At 32.2% G+C, this 22378-nt stretch overlaps 2 protein-coding genes across 3 annotated transcripts in view; one reads left to right on the top strand and one right to left on the bottom strand.

The window, feature by feature from the left end:
- The window catches only part of LOC132944019 (four and a half LIM domains protein 2), a 104726-nt gene that overhangs the window by 58707 nt on the left and 23641 nt on the right, over positions 1 to 22378 (bottom strand). The window lies entirely within an intron of this gene.
- LOC132943703 (cuticle protein 19-like) lies at positions 17754 to 21297 on the top strand. The gene is made up of 3 exons (XM_061012755.1): positions 17754 to 17958; positions 18653 to 18754; positions 20553 to 21297. The coding sequence occupies exons 1-3, from the start codon at positions 17944 to 17946 to the stop codon at positions 20796 to 20798; spliced, it is 363 nt and encodes a 120-aa protein (XP_060868738.1). The 5' UTR covers positions 17754 to 17943; the 3' UTR covers positions 20799 to 21297.

Raw genomic sequence — 22378 nt, 5'->3', positions numbered from 1 at the left:
AATTTTTTTTTTACACGAACGAGATTTTGTCGTCACCGGCCGTGGTCTATACAGCGTCGGTTACACGCGCATGTAATGGTATGGTAACAGTGGTTACTCCTCGGGGGGAGAGGTGAGGTGAGGTGTTATACGAAAAATGTATCACTGTTCAAAAGTTGAGAAAAGTCGCGACTGTTGCCGGGCACCGAGTGTGCGGACGGCTTTTATACCCCGTCACGTGGGAGGCGGTGCGCGGCGCGGGGCCTGTCAAAACCACCGGGGGCGCTTTGCAAAACGTTTTGAAAACAAATATTACCCCCGTCCCGCGCCGGAGTGGATAAACTAATGCATTTCCTTTTTGCAGTCAATCTATCATATTTTATTGTAATAATATGGCGATGGCGCAGTATAACTGAGATCCATATAATATAGTAATAATAATAATAGTTAATACTATAAAATACAATACGGCGGCGGCGTAATACATACTATCCGCAACAGCTCGACCCTTTCTTTTTGAAATATCGATCGTTAAATCTGAATTTGTCATTTTTTTTTTCAATTCTATTGAATTCGTGTCATGTTTCTCGGTATTTTTCATTTTTTCCCCCACAGTTTGTCAATAATAATAATAATATTATTATCAACAACAAACCGTTTTCTGTCACCGCGAACTATATTATGGTACAAAATGATTTTAAATACGAATGAATTCCTTGTGACACGCACTGGAAATTATTTTTCCACAAAATAACATTCGAAGCGGTCATTATTGTTTAAAACTATTTTAATCAACCAAATCAACGCCATACGATTTTTAGGAGTATAACCATTTTAACAGACTTGTTGTTTTGCCGCTCTAATCTCATTGTTTATGTTTTGTATGTTTACATAATATTGTTTATTACTTAAGTGCGTACCTACATTATAATACAACAACAGAATGAGTATGATATTATTATTCTGTTAATCGTTGAGATTTCATGGTATTTACCACCTGCGATCAAATAAGGATCAATAACTAATTATTATTGTCAACGCGTAGTATAACAACAATTTAATAGTATTAAGACATGATGGTATTTTAGAGAAAACTCGACTACTTGACGTCTAATCTTTTTTGTCATACTTCAAAGCTCAGAAACATAATAATATAATATAATATAATGATTTTAATGGACTATTGTACTAAAATGGTGTACCGTCAATAAATTGGGAACGGTAATTCCAGAAATGAGAGATGTAAAAATTTAACCAATTTAATATATCTGGACAGTTCATAGTTTTATATCCATTGACCTATAATTTGTACACGAACTTCTGCAAATCGCTAATATTTCTCCTGACAGTAAAAATCCTCATATTGTTTAATGTGTCTAACGATAGCTTATATTGTGAATGCGGTGGACGTAGAATGCCACATTTGTATAATAGTAAAAAAAAAAATAAAGAATCGATTTTGAATAACTTCAAGGTTTTGTGTACTTATGAATATTGGCAGAGAGTGACCAGACCCTAAAATTATATTTTAGAGTATAACGTATCTATGAAAAATACAATGTTTTCAAGGTAACAGCGGGGTTAGTAATAAAATCCTCAGGTCCTAATAATGAATCTTCGAGTCGAATATTTAAAAAAATATATTCAAATATTTAAAAAATATTTAAAATTTAATGTTTATTGAAAGAGTGTTGGGGTCAAACATAACATTCAAATCACGATTTTGAAACGCACCACGCTAAAGCACAATATTGTATCCAAATAATAATTACGAATAAATGGAGCGTGAGACCTGGATAATGACATTTGCACTTATCAATATTAAACGATAAATTATTTTATTTACAACAGACTGATAAGAAATGTTTGATATCAGAAGTGAACCAATGTCATCTACACCTACTTACTATAATCATAGTGTAGATTTTTAAAAATACACGTAAAGGTATCGTACTAGAAGGGTTTTAACGTTTTTAACATTTAATCAAAAGTATAATAATATAAATAATATAATATATTATAATGCGTTCATATTTAAAGAATTAATTTTATTGAATAGGTATGCAACAATTTTACGGTCGGCAAGTTATTTTACTTAACATTTCGTCCAAGGAATGTGTTACAAAAAATAATATAAAAAATATGAATAAACATTTCGGTTGAGATTGCATTTTTTCATTATTATTAGCTTTTACAAGAATTTCGTTTGAAACACAACTATAGTTATATATATTGCATATTACCTATTCGTTAAAACTACATTATACCTTAAGTCTATTGACGTTCTTAAAGCAATACCTACTGATATAGCCGTTGAATTGAAATCTATCATTTGAAGTAAGTACTATGTATTACGTTTTGCATCAAATAGGTAGGTACTCATATGTTCTTATTTCTTTAATTATGGTCAGTCGTAGTGGCAAGGGAAGATGACGAATACTTAGCTTTTCGTGTAAGAAACACTGTCATTAGCGATTGCTCAATAGTTACACAACCATTGGCTTACGTATACTAATAATAAATTAATGAGAAAATAATAGTTCTATATAAAAAAACTTGAAGAAAATTTGAGTAAAGGTGATTAGTATGGAGGTTTAAAAAATAATAATTTTTTAGTTAAAACCGTATTATCCATTATATATTTATATATCTAGTAAATAACCGTGGGTAAGACCTATTGTTAGTTTAATATAAAGCATATTATGCTTATTGTATGTAAATTGCAACCGTAAACTATAGTTAAAAGAATATTATTATATTATAATATTCTTTTATATCGTTTTTTGTTTATTTTAAAATGTATAGGTACAACGCGTCACTAGATAAATTTTACCTACTATACAATTTTTAAGTTTATCAGATTAAAATAAAATGTAGACATCTACCTTTATACAATGCAACCTCAAAATACCAGCACACTCGGTTGCTAAAATGTCGTCTGTTATTAGGAGATGTCCGCTATTCAAAGGGTTCAGATTGTAGAACATTTGTAGTTGGTTCCTAAGAAAACGTTTACTATTAGGAGGTATCCGATATTGGGAGGTGTCCGTTAGGGGAGGTTTCAATCTATATAGATAATAGATATATAATTTATATAAATGTATTACTCGCAATCTTTCAGATGCATAATATAGTGTTACACGATAAACTTTTATTTTGAAAACTATAATACTATAGTACACTTACTAAAATATAATAATTAGGTTACCGTTATGGTTAATTATAAATTGATTAATGCAGATAATGATGCATAGTATTATTTATGTTAATATGTGCCTAGCAGTATGCCTACACGTTTAAATATATTAAAACCAAGTTATTAATATTTTGAGAGCTTTCTCACAAATTATGGTTAAGTTTTTGGATTACTATTGTGCAGCGTAAGCATATTATAATAATTATATTACAACTAAGAATACTATTTAATTATATCCAAATAATCTCACTATTTCTTAAATTAAAAATTAATGTATAGTTTTGAAGTAGGTAATTGAAATAAATTATACTTTAATTTAAGTTTTCAGTACTACTCAAATATTTTATCTATAAAAAAATATAGCTCTATATACCTAACTATAATACGATACGAGGATATATTATTATTTTAAATTGTTCGATCGTTGCCATTAAGATACTTATTTTTTTTATCTGTAAGCTATTTTATTACTTGACTTTCTAATAGTTTATAGAAAAATAGAAACTTTAAGAACAGTAATTTAAATATTAATCAATAAAATATTGTATTCGTTATACATTTTAATGGTAGTTAAATGAAGTATAATTTTTACTGTGTGTTGAAAGCCGAATAGTAAATATCTATTTGAGTATAGAGACGACATTTTTATTACCCGGGCGTTAATGTTAACATGTTTTTTTTTTTTAATTGCACCTATTAAAAATCTCTTTGTGGTATAAATAATATTTTCGAAAAATTATAATTTTGTGATCGCACAATATTTTAAGACATTAAACCAAAAAAACGTACACATCAAACCACGATCCACCGGGAAATATCAAACACGAGCAATTTTAAATTTAAAAGGATACTTGAAATCATAAAATTAAAAATAGTCGCTACGAGATCAAGAAACAATCAAGTGGATCAAACAAGTGAGGTCAGACAAGTCATAAAACTATAAAACTATAAAAGTAAGTATGTTGTATCTGAATTGGTCTGCACTCTGCACATCGAGATCGTAATTTTCGACACCGAAACACTTCCAGAACGACGAACGATACGCGTCAGCAGATAATAAATTGTTCAATTGATAATACCATGTTAGGTTAGCTTAATAAAAGGCAATGCGTGTATGGTTGTGGTTTATGGACTCTTAAACTATACTCACCAGATTTTCGAGAATATTTCAGATTGTTTGAGATACCGGGAAGGTTTAGAGGGTAATTTTAACCACGTACTGCAATAGGTGGCGCTTAACAAACATTTTAACTTTTTAATTTCAAAAATTGTTCGTCTTATACAGTCCATACCGGTCAAAAATGTTCACGGGTGAATCCGTAATGTATATCGTATACAATTTATCTTAACTATGGACTACGGCATAAAATAATCAAGTCCACCGCGATAAAATCATTAAAACAATTTACCAATTTTCAGAATATCGCGGCGGAAATTCATCTAGAGTGACCATAATTATTTATCTACGTAACTCGAAAACGTACCAGATCCAAAAATTATTTAACGAACACTGTCAACATTTTGTTATCAGCAATATGTACGATTTAATTATAATATAATATTATAATTTTTCAAGGCTACCGTTTTGGACAGATCCAATTTATAATAAAATTCTACTGCATACTAGTAATACCATAAACATAATATGAATAAGATTTATAGGTACAATGAATTTACATTTAAATTTCTCCTTTGTACATAAATAGGTACCAAATTTTATAGTATATATATAATGAATATAATATGTGTATAATAGTTATACAAAACCGTTGGCAGTTGATACTTTAAACGGTTTTGTTCAACAAGTGAAAGTAATTTAAATCGAAAATTTATTACTATTATAATATTTTGTCACCAGTGACATAGATTTTATACATTTTAAATGTTAGGTTCGCATGTTTGACGTTATGAAAATGTGTACAGTGTGTTTTATAATGTTTCTTTTCATCGTATATTATTATGAAATTGACGAAAACAATTTAGCGTTATTCGCAAATCGTATATGTTAAAAATATATACCTAATTTGTAATCGGGTTTCAGCATAATACAATTTAAAAAAATAATAATTACAAGATTCGTATACAAATACATTATACAGTCAAACTTATAATGTCAAGCATGCTTCAATATGCAGCTTCTCAGAAGGAAGTTAAACCTGCGAACGTGTCGTCTTTTTTTTATAATCGTTCAAGCACAGCATAGCAAATTGGAAGTACCTATCCATTTAGTGTTGTATTGGTTTTAATATTTTAGCCATTGGGCCCTTATCGAATTTGAACGGAAAAAATTATCCAAGGGGATTTATCGTATCTAAGCTATTTTATTAATAATTTAATTTTTAAAGTGAGTTGTACAACTATATAAAATAATACAATTTTAAAATTCTCCATAACTTGCTTTAGATTTTTAACATCGATAAAAGCTTATGATATGCTCTGTAGATAAAATGCATACCTCTAAATTTGATAATGGGTGATTTTCTTATATCATATTAAAATGTACGACACAAAATTTAGATTCAGCTGAATTTGCTGTAGGGAGTTTGTAAGACGGAGATATTCAAATGTGTAAGTAGTAAGTATGTGTAACGTCCTATTCAAAAGTTCTCACAGCAGGATTGTTAGAAGATCACCTCGTCGAGTATTATACAGAATGTCAGAACTCAGAATATACTAGGTTGTGTCGTCATCAAAATTCGAGGAATTCTATAATTAGAAATAATTTACAACCATAATATAATGTTTTTTGCTGTTCATATTTTGTATAAATTATATCTTGTGGATACGTTTGAAATTCAAAACTGACATGAAAACAGAGCGCATATTATATTTGAGCTATAATATACCTACTGTGTATTATCTATAGGTACGCATAACATGTATACTACGTACACAATATGTATGTCATACATTTTTGGCGATAAAAAAAATATTATTTCGGAAAACTGTAAATTGTATTGGCGGGGGTGGATATAAAAAAAAACCGTAAGTCGTGCGCGCAAAATAGAAAAAATAATAATAAATCATACATATTATATTATAATATTATTATCTAACGTCTTCTCGCAAAAAGCACGGTCAACTGCGCGCGACGGAAATTAATAACAATAATATCGAAAAGCTTCGAGCGCGCACAGCGGGTCTCCGGCGGAAAAGATAGATATCACGAGGCATATTTACACACATAATATACATAAACATATTATATACTATATATAAGTCACAGGCAATTAGGTGGGAATGATAAAATTATATAGACGGAGAGAGAACGACGTCGGCAGAGTGAATGAAAGACACTCAGAGAGAGGGGGGGGGGGGGCGATGGAGAATGAGCGACTGAGAGATAGTGAGAGAGAGAGAGAGAGAGAGAGAAAGAGACAGAGAAAGAGTAAGAGAGAAAGAGGTTAGGTGTGCGTTATTTTTTTTTCTGCTCGCGAGTGCCAAATTTGTTCCGGTTTGCTCAATCCGGCCGGGCGAGTCGCCGAGCGATACAGAGTGCCTGCAGCAGCATGCGTGATTAAAAATTGCATGGCGCAATTTGCGTAGCGTTGCGCCAGAAAAGCGGCGGAAAAACAGCCGGATCAAATTTATCACAGTTCGGCGGCGCACGCTTTACATGCCTGTCAGAACCCGTTAAATCGCTCGCGGACTATTGTCACAACCCTTTATGCCCCACCCCACACCCCCCTACTTTCAGGTTTTGATAATATCATTATAGTGCCGAAATTTACCCCGTGTCGCAGGGTGCCACTGGCCCCACGCCCACCAAGAAAACAGTACTTATATTATTACTATATATTATATGCATATCGTGTACATAATAATATTATAATATATATATATATATAAATTATTTGCACTATACTACCTATCGTACGTGTGTGTGCGTGTGTATTTGTATTATTCGTTGTCGAAGTCGCCTGTCGTGTGTACTCTCGAACGTTAGGTAACCTGACCTTCGGTTAAGGTCGAATTTCAATTTTTTTTTTTATATTTTCGTTTTTACTCGACCGCGTTCGACGATCACGTTATACGACGCCGTGTTTGTAATGTATAAAATATAATATTGAGTACACAATACTCGTACGACGCGGATATGCAAAACGGCGGCGTAATTTACCGAAGTAAATCTTATTATAACACACTTGTAAACGACAGACGTGGCCACGTGTGTGTGTGGTGGGTAGGTAACTTTAATTCTTACATACCTAATATAGGAAAATCTTTGGATGGTCATTGGACAGCAAGTACTAATAAACGGCCCAAGTGGATATTTTCGAAATTCGTTTACAATATATGACACGGGGATTTTTCCAATTTGTTTTTTTGGATGAACAATTTATTAGTTATAGTAGCCACAAAACCCTGTTCTTCAAAAGAAAAAATGCAACTAATATTTATTACCAAATCCGACTACTATTACTATAGACAGAATCTGCGTGGCACTCCTGGGCCCAAATATTTTGATTTCAGAAAAAATGTAGGTTAATATTCGAAATGTCACTACCTATATAGTATAATCTTCGGCGAGTTAGGTTCACGCACGCCAGTCGCTTAACATGACTTTATATAATATTATAGTAACATAAACATTTAAACATAGATAATATAATTTTGGGCTATTTTTTCCTATCCGATATCGCAAAGTTTTGTTTGTTTCTATAGAAATTGCAAATAAACAATAAAAACAAAAACTATTTAATTAAATTTTATCTTTAACAAAACGTAGCACGGAACTATAGATATTTTTCCACTGCACTATACCTAAGAACATAATGTCTATGATTTCTCAATTTTTCTTGCAGAGGAAAAATATCTAGGTATTATCCCTCAATTAGTTTCCTTGAGAAAAAAATATCTACTAACATAATAACTATAACTATGACTTATAATATAAATTTTTTTAAAAGAAAGAAATTTTTTTTTTACTTTGAATGTACTACAACTACACGTGGTTTCTCGTGTTATATCAACAAATCGTTTTGTGATTCAATTTCAACACTCTTACGATATTATATTATATTATATTATATTCTAAACGGTTGTTATTTATTTTAATGAATAAAATTGTGTAATGTTTCTACAGCTGGCCGAATGACCTATACCGAATATACCTTTAAAATAAAAAAAACCCCGTACGTTTTTGTTACGCGCGAAAAGTTATGATAGGAGAAAAACACTTTTAAGTGCTTTTATGAACGTAATAATATAATAACATTATTATACACTAAACAATCGCGCATACAAAAAAAACGAACCTTTATTAAAAAAACAAGTAGTTTGATAAAGTAAACACACGTTTATGCGCGAGCATTATGTATGATAATGTGTGTTTACGCAGCGTCATAGAAATATTAAACTATATAGGTAACCTGCCCGCATAAACTTTGGTGATGTTCACCCCACCCGCAAAGGCTCGTTAAGTATTTCGAAAAACGTCTAGAAAAAAAGGTTTTAATTTCAGCGGACAGTGCAGGCATGTCAATTTACTACGTGTCTATACACCTACGGCCAAAATCGATCCGGGCCAAGGGTGTTATTACTATCGGTGTACACATAAAAATGTCTAATATTATTGTGTTGATCTAAGACGGCACGCCCTTTGCACGGCCGCGTGTTGTAGGTACCCGTGGACGAGCGGCGGCGTCGAAATGCCTATTATTACAACCCCGCCAATGCAAACAACGCGGCCGATTGGCGCAGTGCAATTAATTAAGTTAAAGGTCAGCGGTGTGTGTGTGTGTGTGTGTGTGTGTGTGTGTATGGAGCAGTACGCTTTCTTTTTAACCCTCCCCTTGCCCACGGACCGTTCTCGTTTTATGATTAATCAAAGCCCGGCGAGCTGCTCGTCAGTCCGGAGACGACGCGGTGGCGGTGATTTATCGAGTATTACCACGGAGGTAATGACAATATTATTATAATATAGGCAAATCAAATTATACATTTATATGTATATATTATGCTGCTGTGTGTTATGTTGTTCGCCGGCCAACGTATTATTTGATATAAAAGCCGCGATACAATCGAACCGAGGGTGCCATTATATACTATAATACGTAGTTGCGATTGACTGTAGGTATATACGCTATATTGTAACAGATTGAATAATATTTAATTAGAAATGCGCGCGGCTTTCTTTTCGCATTGCACGCTCGGCATACAATATTGTTGTTATATATACCTAGATAGGTATATATATATACTGCTCGTTCAGTCCTTTTGACATTTCGGGTTATTCGAAAAATGGCGTCGGTGATTTAATTTTTCACGTCGAAAAAGACCTTTTGCTGAAATTCCCTCCAGACTATATTACATTATACTGTTCAAATGTCAGAGTCAAAAAGGTTACGCGCGCTTTTGGTTTTTTTTTTTTTAATGTTTATCGAAGACAAATAAGCGTCGAGTTGGTCGGTTAATTAACTATAATATAATATACCTGTTGGCTGTTATTTATTGCAATATTAACGGCATTTGTCGAAATATTATTATAATTATTAATTATGTAATATTGAAACAATAATTTGTGACTGTTAAACATTATAATTTTTATAACAATTTTTATATTATATTTCTTAACGCATAACAATATACATATTATAAATTATATTACTGTAGGCCTGTATTAAAATTAAAATTGATTTAAAAAATCATAAAAACCATAAAATATATAATCTATAAAATAATATTGTGATAAGTACCTACAGACAAATGGGTACAGTATGACTAAATACAAAATATGGATTCCTATAATACGTAATATAACCAAAATATTTATTTTAGGACATAAGAGTAACGTGACCATGGATAAGGACTGATTAAAAATATATATATCATCTTGAAACTTACAAGTCCCCTTTATTAGAAACGTATAAAATGTTAGTGTTTGAAAAATAACATATTTAGTTGATTAATATTATTTTCATCTCGTCAGTTACGCTTATTACTGGCGTTTAACTTTGTAACTATATATAGTATACACTAATAATTTAAAAAATATATAGAGCGGATGTTTACAATTTAAGCAACTGTAAAAAAAAATAATTGAAAACATTTTTAACGTAATTTAAAGATACATAATTATATTGTGTTTCAAAATATAGTTACACTGATGACTTTTTGCGTTTATTTTAAAATTGTATCCGTGTCCAAAAGTAACAAACTAACAAACTCGTGCATAATTGAATATAAATGTTAACGAAGTAATTATTTGAAAGAAAAATAACATAATTTTGTTTTTTTCACAATTAATTTTTAATCAAAACATCATTTTCCAGTAAACAATTTACTTTTAGTTTGTAAAGTCCTGGAATACTGTAACAAAGCTACTATAAATACCAGTATTATGATAAAATATACCCTAGTGACTTTGTCCTATTATATAAAATAATAGGTATTATGTAATTAATAATTAAGTACACATTAATTTATTATAATTATCGTAGAAGTATTTTAGAAAAGAAACGGCTGAATTAATGTTTTGATAAAAAAAATACATATTTTAAATATCTTTTATCATTAATTCTTATTGTATATTATTGACCTCTTTTTTTTTTATTAAATCTAAAAAAAAAATATTTAGATTGCGTATATAGTGTAGGTATATCTATATATTATTATATCAAAAGTATAATGACTTTTTGATGTTCAGCATAAGTGTTGGGCTTCCTGTATAAGTCACTAGGATATAATATAGTATTACGCATTTACGCACTGTATACATTCATAAATCAGTCAACCGTCAAACATTTTAGGACAGAAATACAACTTACAAGCGTTTTGGTTATTGTGAAAAGACACATTAACATCGTCATAAACAACAAACATATTATTTTAATATGACATTTCGACTCGTGATGAAAAAACACTATCGCTTAAGTATGTAGGTACTTAAATTTTCACGACGACAAAAATATATTGAGTATACGATATAATAACTGATGTATAAATTAAGATTTACATAAGACACATGTCTGAATGTAACAACGACAAAATGTTTGATAGAAAAACCACATAATTATTGTATTACAAATTATAACACTTTAAAAAATCGTCCGATTTATAAAAGAAAAAAGATGACTAGAATTGTACAACATTAAAACTTTTTTTGTTATTGTTAATTTTCGTTTCTAGATGACACTAAAAAAAGCGTTAAAAAAATCGGCCTGGTGAAAATCGGTTACAAAAAGAAATATAAAAAAAACATATCTATATTAATATTGTATTTCGTAATAGCAAGTCTGTTTTAAAATCCAAAATAAATTATTCAGCTGAGAATAGAATAAATTATTATTTTAATGCTGCACTTATATAGTTTATATATAATAATTATCTATGTACTGATAATATATAAAACCATGCAATTAGAACGTTTTATATCAGTTTATTAGATTTCGAAAAAATATAATGATAAGTATTTTACATATTTTAATAGTTTTATTATTTATTGAGTGTTGTTTATACGTTTAGAAAATCATTTTTTTTTTAATTACGATTATCAATTATATTATAATATAGTAGCCAATTAACATAAATATTAACACTAACAATACATATTGAAATCAAATTATTTATAGAATGCATATAGTGTCTATATACAAATATATAAGGACATAATAAGGCATGAACACAATTTAAATATTGCGATTCGATTCTTACTCAAACATTTGTTATTTCTTTAGTAATTATTGATTTTTTTTTTCTATATTATAGATATACATATAGTACAATATTAGTTATTTATACAGAATAATAACATACCTACCTATAGTTCTTATGTACCTACCTATACCTATCTATAATTTATTATATTGTATATTGATTTATTAATAACATGTTAAGAACATAATATAACACCTCCCCAACAGTCAATAAGTATAGCTTGTGAGAGGGTATGGTGAGTTTAAGTCTATAGAATATATTATATAATTAATAATCAGGTAAAAATGCATTATCATTTATCTAAAAAAGAACAAAACAAAATATAATATTTAGTAACTAAAAATAAGATTTAGATAATTAGATATTATATAAAATGCTTAAGTTTATAATACCTACAATGTTATCACTTATCAAGTAGAGGCGTTCTCAGGAATTTTCAACCGGTGGGGGGGATGGTGGTTTGTGGATCATTTCTAGGAACATATGTAGGGGGGCTATCAGTGCCTAAAAAAACTGGCGCGTAAGAAACCAGCTAATGACGAGAGGGTAGTAAACCCCATGACCCCCCTCGTGAGTACGCCCATGTTATCAGGATCAAATGAGTGGATATAATTAATTTAATGTTTTTTGTTAATTTGTTTTGAGGTGACTTATATTAATATTAAATTTTCCGAGGAATCTAATTGCAACGTATAAATTACACTTTTTTGACCAAATACAAGTACTACACTTCATTGGATTTAAATTTAACAATTTTTTTAACCTAGTATTATACTCGTGTTGTATGTCAGAATAATTGTTTATGTCTATTTTAAGCATTTAAAAAAATATATTTTTTAAGTAAAGGCCATTATTATTAAGAGTTCCAAAATCTTTATATAATTTGATTGTGGAGAAACTTCTACCTTTATTATAGTAGGCGGTAAAATATTATAAAAAAAAATATACCGAGCATAATAGAACCGAGCACATTCCTCATCAACTTTAAAATATCACATTCAAATAAATAAACGTTATAATATTTATACGACCGCTCTGGTATAATATACGATGATGCAGTTGTATAGAGAAGAATCCGTAGCTATAACTTATCGTAGGTATACTTTTCGAAAAAATATAAATAACGCGTTTAATCTCATATTCCATATTATGATATTATATGGTGCACATGCGATATAAAAATAAAATTAATAAAAAATATACGAAAAATTGGCACGTTCAGGTCTGCCAGTCGTGCTCTGCACGCGTTATCCAGTTGTATCCTACGCGTAATATTCATTCGTATACGATTTTTCGCCGTCGTTCGTATAACGTCAGTTCTTGGCCTTCCCGCACACACCAGAACAAATAAAATTACACAGTAATCACAGAGGCATAAGCATCGGACCGTAGTATAGTCGTCGCAATTTTTTTTTTTTTAAGTTTTCCCCTATAAATTATTATACGAGTGCCTAATATGGCGCACTCACGAATAATATATTCACAGTATTATGTAACGATGTAGTTTAGAATATATTGTCACCGATTACCGATCTTGCGATTTTTAGTTCAACCACAAGTCCACATATTATTTCAAATATTGTTATCATCTGCAGGATTCACCGCGAAATCACCGATGTCAAATTTACGAAACGATTCTTTCAACATGTCGCTTCGCTCTGCCCCCACTTTAGTCTCAGACCTCAGCTGCACTGCCTGCACTTTTCTATAGATATTGACTGTCGACTATATCATTTGATAGGTTTTTATAAAATCTTTGATTTTTGGATACCTCACATGAAATTTCCCGCCTAATATTCACAACAGACGTTTAACATGCGGCAGGGTTTAAAAAAATTGTGACCATTGGGGTCGCTAAGCTCTCCCGGATATAAAACTATTACCCCACTCCCGCCCTCAAAACTCACACTGTAGAAGTTATAATTTATTCGTGTATACTGTATAAGTAATAAAGCTTATGAAATAATAGGGCCCCTCCAAATGTTATGCATCTATTATACTAATATAGCTCCACGCCTCCACTTATCCAAGTGAAAAATACTTAGCTCACATCTTCACCATCATTTTGATCCATAGGGTTTTGCAGTATCAAAACACCTCATCAATACATTGTCATCAAGATCACTCCCGGACAACCCGCCAAAAGACTGTTAAAACTAAAATGGTGCAATCTACAAAATACAGTTAATTCTTATTTATTTTTTCAAACCAAGCTAGACACTTTTGACAATTTTATCAGCGATCTGGACAATATTCAGTCAATATAGACAACCGTGTGACTTCCCCCTCGAGCACTTTCACCGTTATTTTGTATATTTTGCTTTTATTGTAATCGTATTATACACAATATTATACTATAATGTTATAAATAATCTGATGTTGTTAGAGATGATAATATAGAAAATTAAAAATGTCCCTCTAAAATATCGTTTTTGTTCGTCAAAATATAATAATGTTTTAAGCTACAAGTGGTGGATAAAGCGCATGCATATATATGTGTAATATTTTAAAAACAATATAACATATTACTATCCATTCAAATCGCAGTTACACGCGCACATTGTGCGTATGAATTTGCGTGAGACATAATAATACGACGCGTACTATATTATATTGTTAATAATGGCACAAATAGAATAGGTAGATCAAAAGTGGCGGCTGTGGCGTGGAAAATATAATTGCAGTGGCGGTTGGCAGTTTAATTTGAAAGCAGTAATTAATGGCTTTCGAGAAACGATCGCTTACAAAGAAAGTTGATTGCGCGTTCAGTTGTATACTATTTGTGTCGTACGTGTACAACTACGATCAAACGTGTAGAACATTATCATTGACGAGTGAATTTTAATTATGGCCGCGCACATTATAATCGGCGCCGAATCGACAAGAATAACGGAAAATGAGCGAGCGCGTTGGCAAAGTGTATTGAAAAACCTTTTATCGGAATAATAATAATATAAAGGTGTACCCGCGCGCGTATAGGTACCTATATGCACGATGGCACAATGGAATGTGTGTCTTTTTACAACACTATGGCGTGAAACATTTTTCATCGCGGAAAAGAAAAATTTGTACAAACACAATAAAAAAAATTTAAATCGCGTAACAAACGACCGGCCGGTACGCATATATAATAGGTAATACGTAGGTACAACAACAGCAACAAATTTCTCGCCACAATGAAAACTCCACGGATCCGCGCTTGCGCGTATGGAGAATAATAATTTTATATTATTATTATTATTATTATTATTATATCGATGCCGCACAGAACCAGATATTTTATAGTTGGCGGGTATGAGGAAACGCCTCCCCCACCCTGTTGTTAACAGCGCAGTTAACAGGTGGGCAAAAATGTAACAATATAGGTAGGTATAGGTAGGCACCAAATAAGTCACCAATTTACTTTCTTTTTTTACAACGGTCGTTGGGAAAAATGATAGGATCGATTATTTTATTATATATTCAATATTATCCATATAGTTTGAGAGCCGTCAAAGTTGCATAACTACTGCTGCAGCGGTGTTATACTATCTGATATGTCTATACGTATAGGCGCGCGGAGTAAAATGGTTATAACAATAAGTCATAATATATTATTGTCATAACTGTATGCACCGACTTTTGTCTCGGTTCAGTATTCTGGTCATTTTCAATATCGTAATATTTGGTTAACATATTATATTATTTTGTTTTTTAGCTTTTTTAGCATAAAATATGTTACATACCATCATATTATACGTATATGAGCGAGTTTTTAGTGAATTGATCTACAACGATATAAAATAATAGAAAATTAAAATTAAATTGTTTTAAATAAAGATGTCAGTTTTTATGTTTACACTCGAGTACATACGCTTAGTATTTAGTATTCAAGCCAATTAGAACACTATAGGAGTAATGATAAAAAGTATTGTTGCATTTAATGTGGTTTCACGGTTTTATATTATTATGTTTTACAAGAGAAGCGCAAATTACTAAGAAGTATTCGAAAAAATCATTGAAAACTGCAACTGCAACTCTCCGTGATTAAATGTAAACAAACTGAATAAATCGAATAAACCGAACTCTGTTAAAAACTTTTTTTTTTCACATAATATTATTATACCTATGCGATTTTCAACACTCGAGAATGCCGCGTATCATTTTACTACACCCATTAAAAAAGACATTAATCGAACGGAGTGATTTTATTATTGCGTTGTCAGCGAACCATTTACTCGGTGATTATTTGTATAGGAAATGGACTTAGCATGCACCAGAACAAATAATAATATGGTTATGATCTTTGCACTGCTGCAGATGACGGTGCAAATTAAAAAAAAAAAACCCGATCGCGAGACCCATTAAAAAAATATCCGAGGACAAAATGAAATGTATACACGAACAATTAATGATTGATGAAAAAAAATCTACAGATAAACACATATTTCCGAAAATAAAATATCCTAGCAAATAATAATATACGTATCCATTGGTTAGGTGTAAGTTGATTCAACTATTATATATGTTGTGCACTTGTAGAAGACGCAATAGTACACATCGTACCATTGGAAGTCGTTTAACACACAAACCACTACACTGTTTCCAAATAATCAAATTGTTTAATATTATTAAAGTTTCCAAATGTTCGATATTAATTGTGATGACATCCGCGTTCGTATTAAAATATATAGTACGGGAACGGTTAGACATTATCGGCCTTATATACTAATGTAGGTACCACACATATTCCACGGACCAGATATTATTATATTGTTTTTTGTTTTTGCTTCAGATTTACGATTTGTAGACATTGATTCTATTTTCGAATATTGTTTTCACTGATTTATTTTACCCTAATATTATAATATTATTGTAAGGAACAATATAGCAAACGATATAAATGAAATGTAAAAATAATATAATATAATATACGACAGGTAAAAAAAAGGATGGAGACTAGACACAAAATATGCACCTAATATCACCTATAAGTCTTCCTCTTTATTATACGAATCTAAATTAAACCCTAGTAATCTAAAAAATATAATAAATGATAATTTGTAAGCATATAAAATACAATAAATTGTGAATATAATATTACCATTTTGAAGACAGAAGTATTACACGTCCTCTATATTATTATATTATAATAAATTGACTATACAATGTGATTCATCAAGGATATGCTCACCTTTTTTTTCTTCAATAATGCAGTCATTAGAAATCTTATTTTTGAAATTTTGAAATATACTTTAAGACCAAATTTGTTGTAATACTAAGGTGTGCCCTGTGGAGAAAAAAACTTCTGTTTTTCAAATGAGAACACCCTTTTTCAACTGTAATTTATACAGTGGATAATTTTTCTGAAAATGTTGACGTGGTAACAAAATATGGGGGCTATGATGAAAATTTAATTTTAGTCATTAATATTAATCCATTGATATTAATAATATGTAAAAATGGCATAATAATCGAAGAAAAAATATGGCAGGTGATTGTAGGTACATTAAACGAGCGAGGCATCTTCGAAGCCGTACTTGAGGGTCCCTCTTCCATCCCCTACGACCCTATATAAGCCCTGCAGTGGCATGTATCTATGTAAAGTGGATCCGCGTGTACACAATATCTACCGTATTAAAATGTATATATTTTTACTGGCGCAACTGCAGCCACAGCGCGCGCGTTGACCCACATCTTCGGCGAGAAAACTCTGCGGCGACGTGAAAACCGCTCACACGCCGACCTTGGCATTCGTGTGCCCAGCCGCCACCGCCGTCTCCCCGTTTCCAGTGGCGGCGGATTACGTCGTCGGTGTCGCGTGTCCAATTCAGGAAAACGTGTTCGGGAAATGTCCAGCGGCGGCGGTGGAGGTAGAGACCTAACGCGTGGCGGCGACGACGTGGGGGACGTTCGAAAAATGTATAAAATCTCAGGCCCGGGACTCGTATGATATCAGTGTTCGATAGTTCGGGTTTCGACTACTATTATATTTTAAAAAAAATACCAAAAAACGATAAATAATAATAATCGTAATATATCGCATATTATAACGTATTTTACTACACGTTTCACTGCGACAACAGCACACAACAGCGAAACCCATCGTCGTACATCATCGCATCTACACTATGAGGTCGTGTCAAGTAAGTACACTTTTGTAGTGATTTTTTATGTCAGGGCACGGGATCATGTCGACACGCGGCGCATTTTTGTTCATGTCTGTGTTTCAAACTCAAACATTTTCGGTGTATTTTTTGTTTTCTTTTTCTATTTATCCATGTCTTAAATATTTGTTATTTGTCTTATTGCGCATAGTTGAACTTTCAGAATATTTTAAATAGTTCATAAAATAAATCAAATGCTTGAATATATAATCATCAAATTAACATTCTTATTTTTTTAATGCGATTTTTAAATGTTATTTAGATTTTAGAAATTTGTTAAAAAAAACTATATTTAACTTTGATAAAACATACGCATTTCTTTAAATTTTGACTTGAAAATGTATTTTCCGTTTTCTCCACTGTTATCAATTCAACAGAAAATCATTTTAAAATCATATTTAACAATCTGATACAACTCTTATAGTAGAGAAGCTCTCTATATTTTATATACTATACTACCTAGGTATATGTAATAACGACATCATCGATGGATATTATTCATTTGAATATTTCCACATTTTTAAGTGATCAACGCATTTTTCGTTTCCCAAGTCCTGATCCACGGTTATGTATAACAATGTTGTTGTTTTGGTCTCTCGTCGTCTTCCGCCGTTCGTTTCACGCGTCGTGTTTATATACTGATGCCGTCGTGTATCCGCGACCGTTTTTCCAGGTGTTTGCTGCACTCAGCGTGATGACAGCGTGCACCATGGCCATACCGATTTTCGTTGAAGGAGGACCCAGGTCCCAGAGCTCAGAGTCCGCCGAAAATTACGTGAGTATATATAGACGTCAATATGACTTTTATTGTAATTATCATTCGAAACGCGATCCCGTCCGCTCTTTATAAATATAGGCACACGTCATTACCGGCTACAACTAAAGTAAAGTGGTAGTTAGTGTGGCCATATTTGAAAAAAATGTACTTTAATCCGTACTCTTTCTACCCAAAACAGCCATCGCTGATCAAAACAGTCACGTCTAATCACGCCTCATTTTTAGAGATGTCGTAGTTTTTAAATGCTCGTGAAACTTAATTTTCAATTTGGTATCGAGGAATACACTTTGTAATATTAGGGTTTAAAATTTATAATTTTATATACAGTTGATGTTCTCATTAATCCACCTCCTTGCCCGCTAAAACATAATTACTTATACATAAGAATAGTATATAATATTTTCAACTATTTATGATTAGAATATATTATTATAATATAAAAATAATATATTATTATTATTATTATTATTATTACTATTATTATTATTATTAATTATTATATTCTCCGCAAGATGGCCAAACCACTATACTCTAATATAATAATCCCTCACCAGCAGTTGTAATGCTCTACAAAGGCTCTAAACTTTCTAGTCGTTGTCGACGTTTTTTTTCTACCAATAACCCTTTTCTCCGCGTACTCTCGGTTTGCAATCATTTGTCTCTCGCGATAGCCGATTTCGTTCGTTGGATGCGACATTCCGTCGTATCGTTATGGTGGGTACCGCCGTATCGGTTACACACGGCCGTTACCTGTATGACAGCTCATTGTCGGTTAAATCGACTAAAAATCACATTACACGACCGCCCAGCCGAGTAAATAACAACGAAAACGACAGTGTCACACGCGATAACGTGTAAATAGGTGCGCAGTGTTCCTAACGGACCGGAACAGCCGGTAAAGTGCTGCAGTGGTTAAGCAACACGGCCGTCGCGTTATAAACCTATGTCGGCGAATAATATAACTACTGTTGCGCGGAGGTAATAACAATTTATAATATCGGAGCAAAATAATAACAATAATAATGTATTGTAACCGTCTCGAATACAATACACGCGGTATATTATAATACTGTACACGCGCTATCTCGCTCGTTTCTTTCATTGCAATCGCCGTTATCACTATACTCAACGGTCCAGTAAACACCCACACATCACCGGCCGTTTTCGATTACGTTACCATAGCGATAGCGGTGCGAGTACCTTTACAACATATTAATATATAGCAATAGCCGAACGGTATCTTTGTCCGGTTCCTCCACCAACACGCCGCCGGTTGCCGTAATGGTTCCCCCGATTCGTATATAGTGTGATAAATAATAATAATAATAATAATAATAATAATAATAATATAATCTGTAATAATCGCTATGATGTCAATGACCGCGTGCTACGATATTTCGACGTGACGCGACGATCGCGATGTAAACACGGTATGATCGCAAAGGTCCACCAGCTGATTTTGGCGCCACTCACTTACCCATGGATCTGACCACGATACACTAAACTATAGGTATGATGTACACATTCGCATCCTCCTCGCCCGCCGACCGTCACTTTGACAAGAAAAAAAAGAACGCTGGCCTTTCCCCGATTTTCAATTTTTCACTTTGATAATATTAATATTTACAATGATCAAAAACGGTGAAAGATTGCCATCAACCTACCTATAGTTTATTATATCTGACTGTCGAAAAGTTTTCCGATCATACCTTGTTGCTTGTAATGACACGACGATTACTAAAACCCACGACGACACTCGTGTGTGTGTGTGTGCGTGTGTGTATTTGTACCACAGGCGCCCAAAGCGTACAAGTTCGATTACGCCGTCCACGACCCGGAAACGTACGACGTGAAGAGCCAATGGGAGGCGCGCGAAGGTGACGTGGTCAAGGGAGCGTACAGCGTTCTGGAACCCGATGGTGCCATGAGGCTGGTCGAGTACACCGCCGGTCCGGAAACGGGTTTCAACGCGGTGGTCAGCCGGTCCGACAGCGGAAACACGGGCTACAGGAAGCCCAGCAACGACGCGTTCGACTTCTGAGCGCGGCCGAAGCAGGCGAAACCCGCCGCTGAGCCATCATCATCCGACTTCCGGTGCGCGGCGATACCGACGGCGACGACAGCGGCGATGAAAACATAATACAATATTATTGTTACAAGCGTATTAATAATAATATGTTATCATAATAGCGTTGGCGTATTGCCGTCGTCGTCGCCCGGTCATAATACATAATATTAATATTATTAGTATATTATTACATACGTTATTTCCATTACCCCCCAACCGCACGCGTAGACTCTTATTTTACTAAAAAAAAAAAAAATCATACAATTTATTATATTTTTATACTTAATTATAATATAGATACGAGTACGTGTGTGTACTCGAACTACGCGTGGTGTGTGTACCTAGAATAATATGTGCATTTCTAATCACTTGCATTGTTAATCGTTTTTATTGTTATTAGTATTATTTTATATCGGTTTGTTTTTTATAATGAATAAAGTATACGTATTTAATAAAATAATTAAAAACTCCATTGATTGTTCGTATTTTTGCACGTTAACCAATTTATATTATATTTTACACGCAAAACGCATAAAATACGATAATTTATCAGTACAATAATGTTAAGAGCATAATATTATAAATAATAATAATAAGACAATGGATAAAAGACATGTCCATAGGTACTAAATAGTAAATAGTGAATACATATGCAAGTATGGAAGGAATGGAAGAAAACTGTTGAATAATGACCTCGCAATTTTTCAAAATTCAATCACAAAAAAAGTAGCTGCGATGTCTCAACCATTAATTTATTATCTGTGGTTGTTCTATTATCTACAGTATGGAAATAATGATTATTTTTTACTAGAATATTATAGTCATTTCTTCGGTAAAATGTTGTGTCTAAGCTTTTAAAGTCATTCAAATATAAAATGTTTGAAAAAATATATTTATCATATAGGTTTTACTTTTTTTTTAGACATACATTTTTAATTTTTAAGTTCAAAAATCGAATATCCATACAGCTAATATCTATTCAATAAGCTCAAGTTTAAATGATTGAAGTTGAATAAAAAGTTATAAGACGATAGTAAATATTTAGGGAAGTAGTAATTTTTTTCTTGAAAAATGTATCATTTACGATCATTATAATGACTTCTAACTTTATTATGTATAATACAATATTATATAATATTGTATATACAAAAAGTTTTTAAAAAAGCATAAGGTTACCTAGAAAAAAATGACTGCACGATACTGATTATTTTCAACGGTTAGGTTATCTAAACCTACCTATCGTCAGTTTCGCGGCTCTTGTTTGTACGTATAATATTATAAATGTACTATACCGTTATAATGGTATGGTATTGTCACAAAACTTGTTGTTTTGGCTTCCGATACTGACTGAAATACGGTTGTCGATTGACTTATGTACCTAGTTGATATTGTACGTCATATTATTCTGCACGTATATAGGAACTCTTTTCGATGTGGTCGCTTCGAGACGAAGGAAACGAAACAATATTATATTGCGGTATACATTGTCGTACGGCCTACAGTCTACACTCGCCAAACCTAAATTCTGTGTAATTACAAATACGATAGGATAA

This window comes from Metopolophium dirhodum, chromosome 4 (genome assembly GCF_019925205.1).
Source record: "Metopolophium dirhodum isolate CAU chromosome 4, ASM1992520v1, whole genome shotgun sequence".
Classification (NCBI taxonomy): domain Eukaryota; kingdom Metazoa; phylum Arthropoda; class Insecta; order Hemiptera; family Aphididae; genus Metopolophium; species Metopolophium dirhodum.
This window is presented reverse-complemented; position numbering and strand designations above follow the sequence as displayed.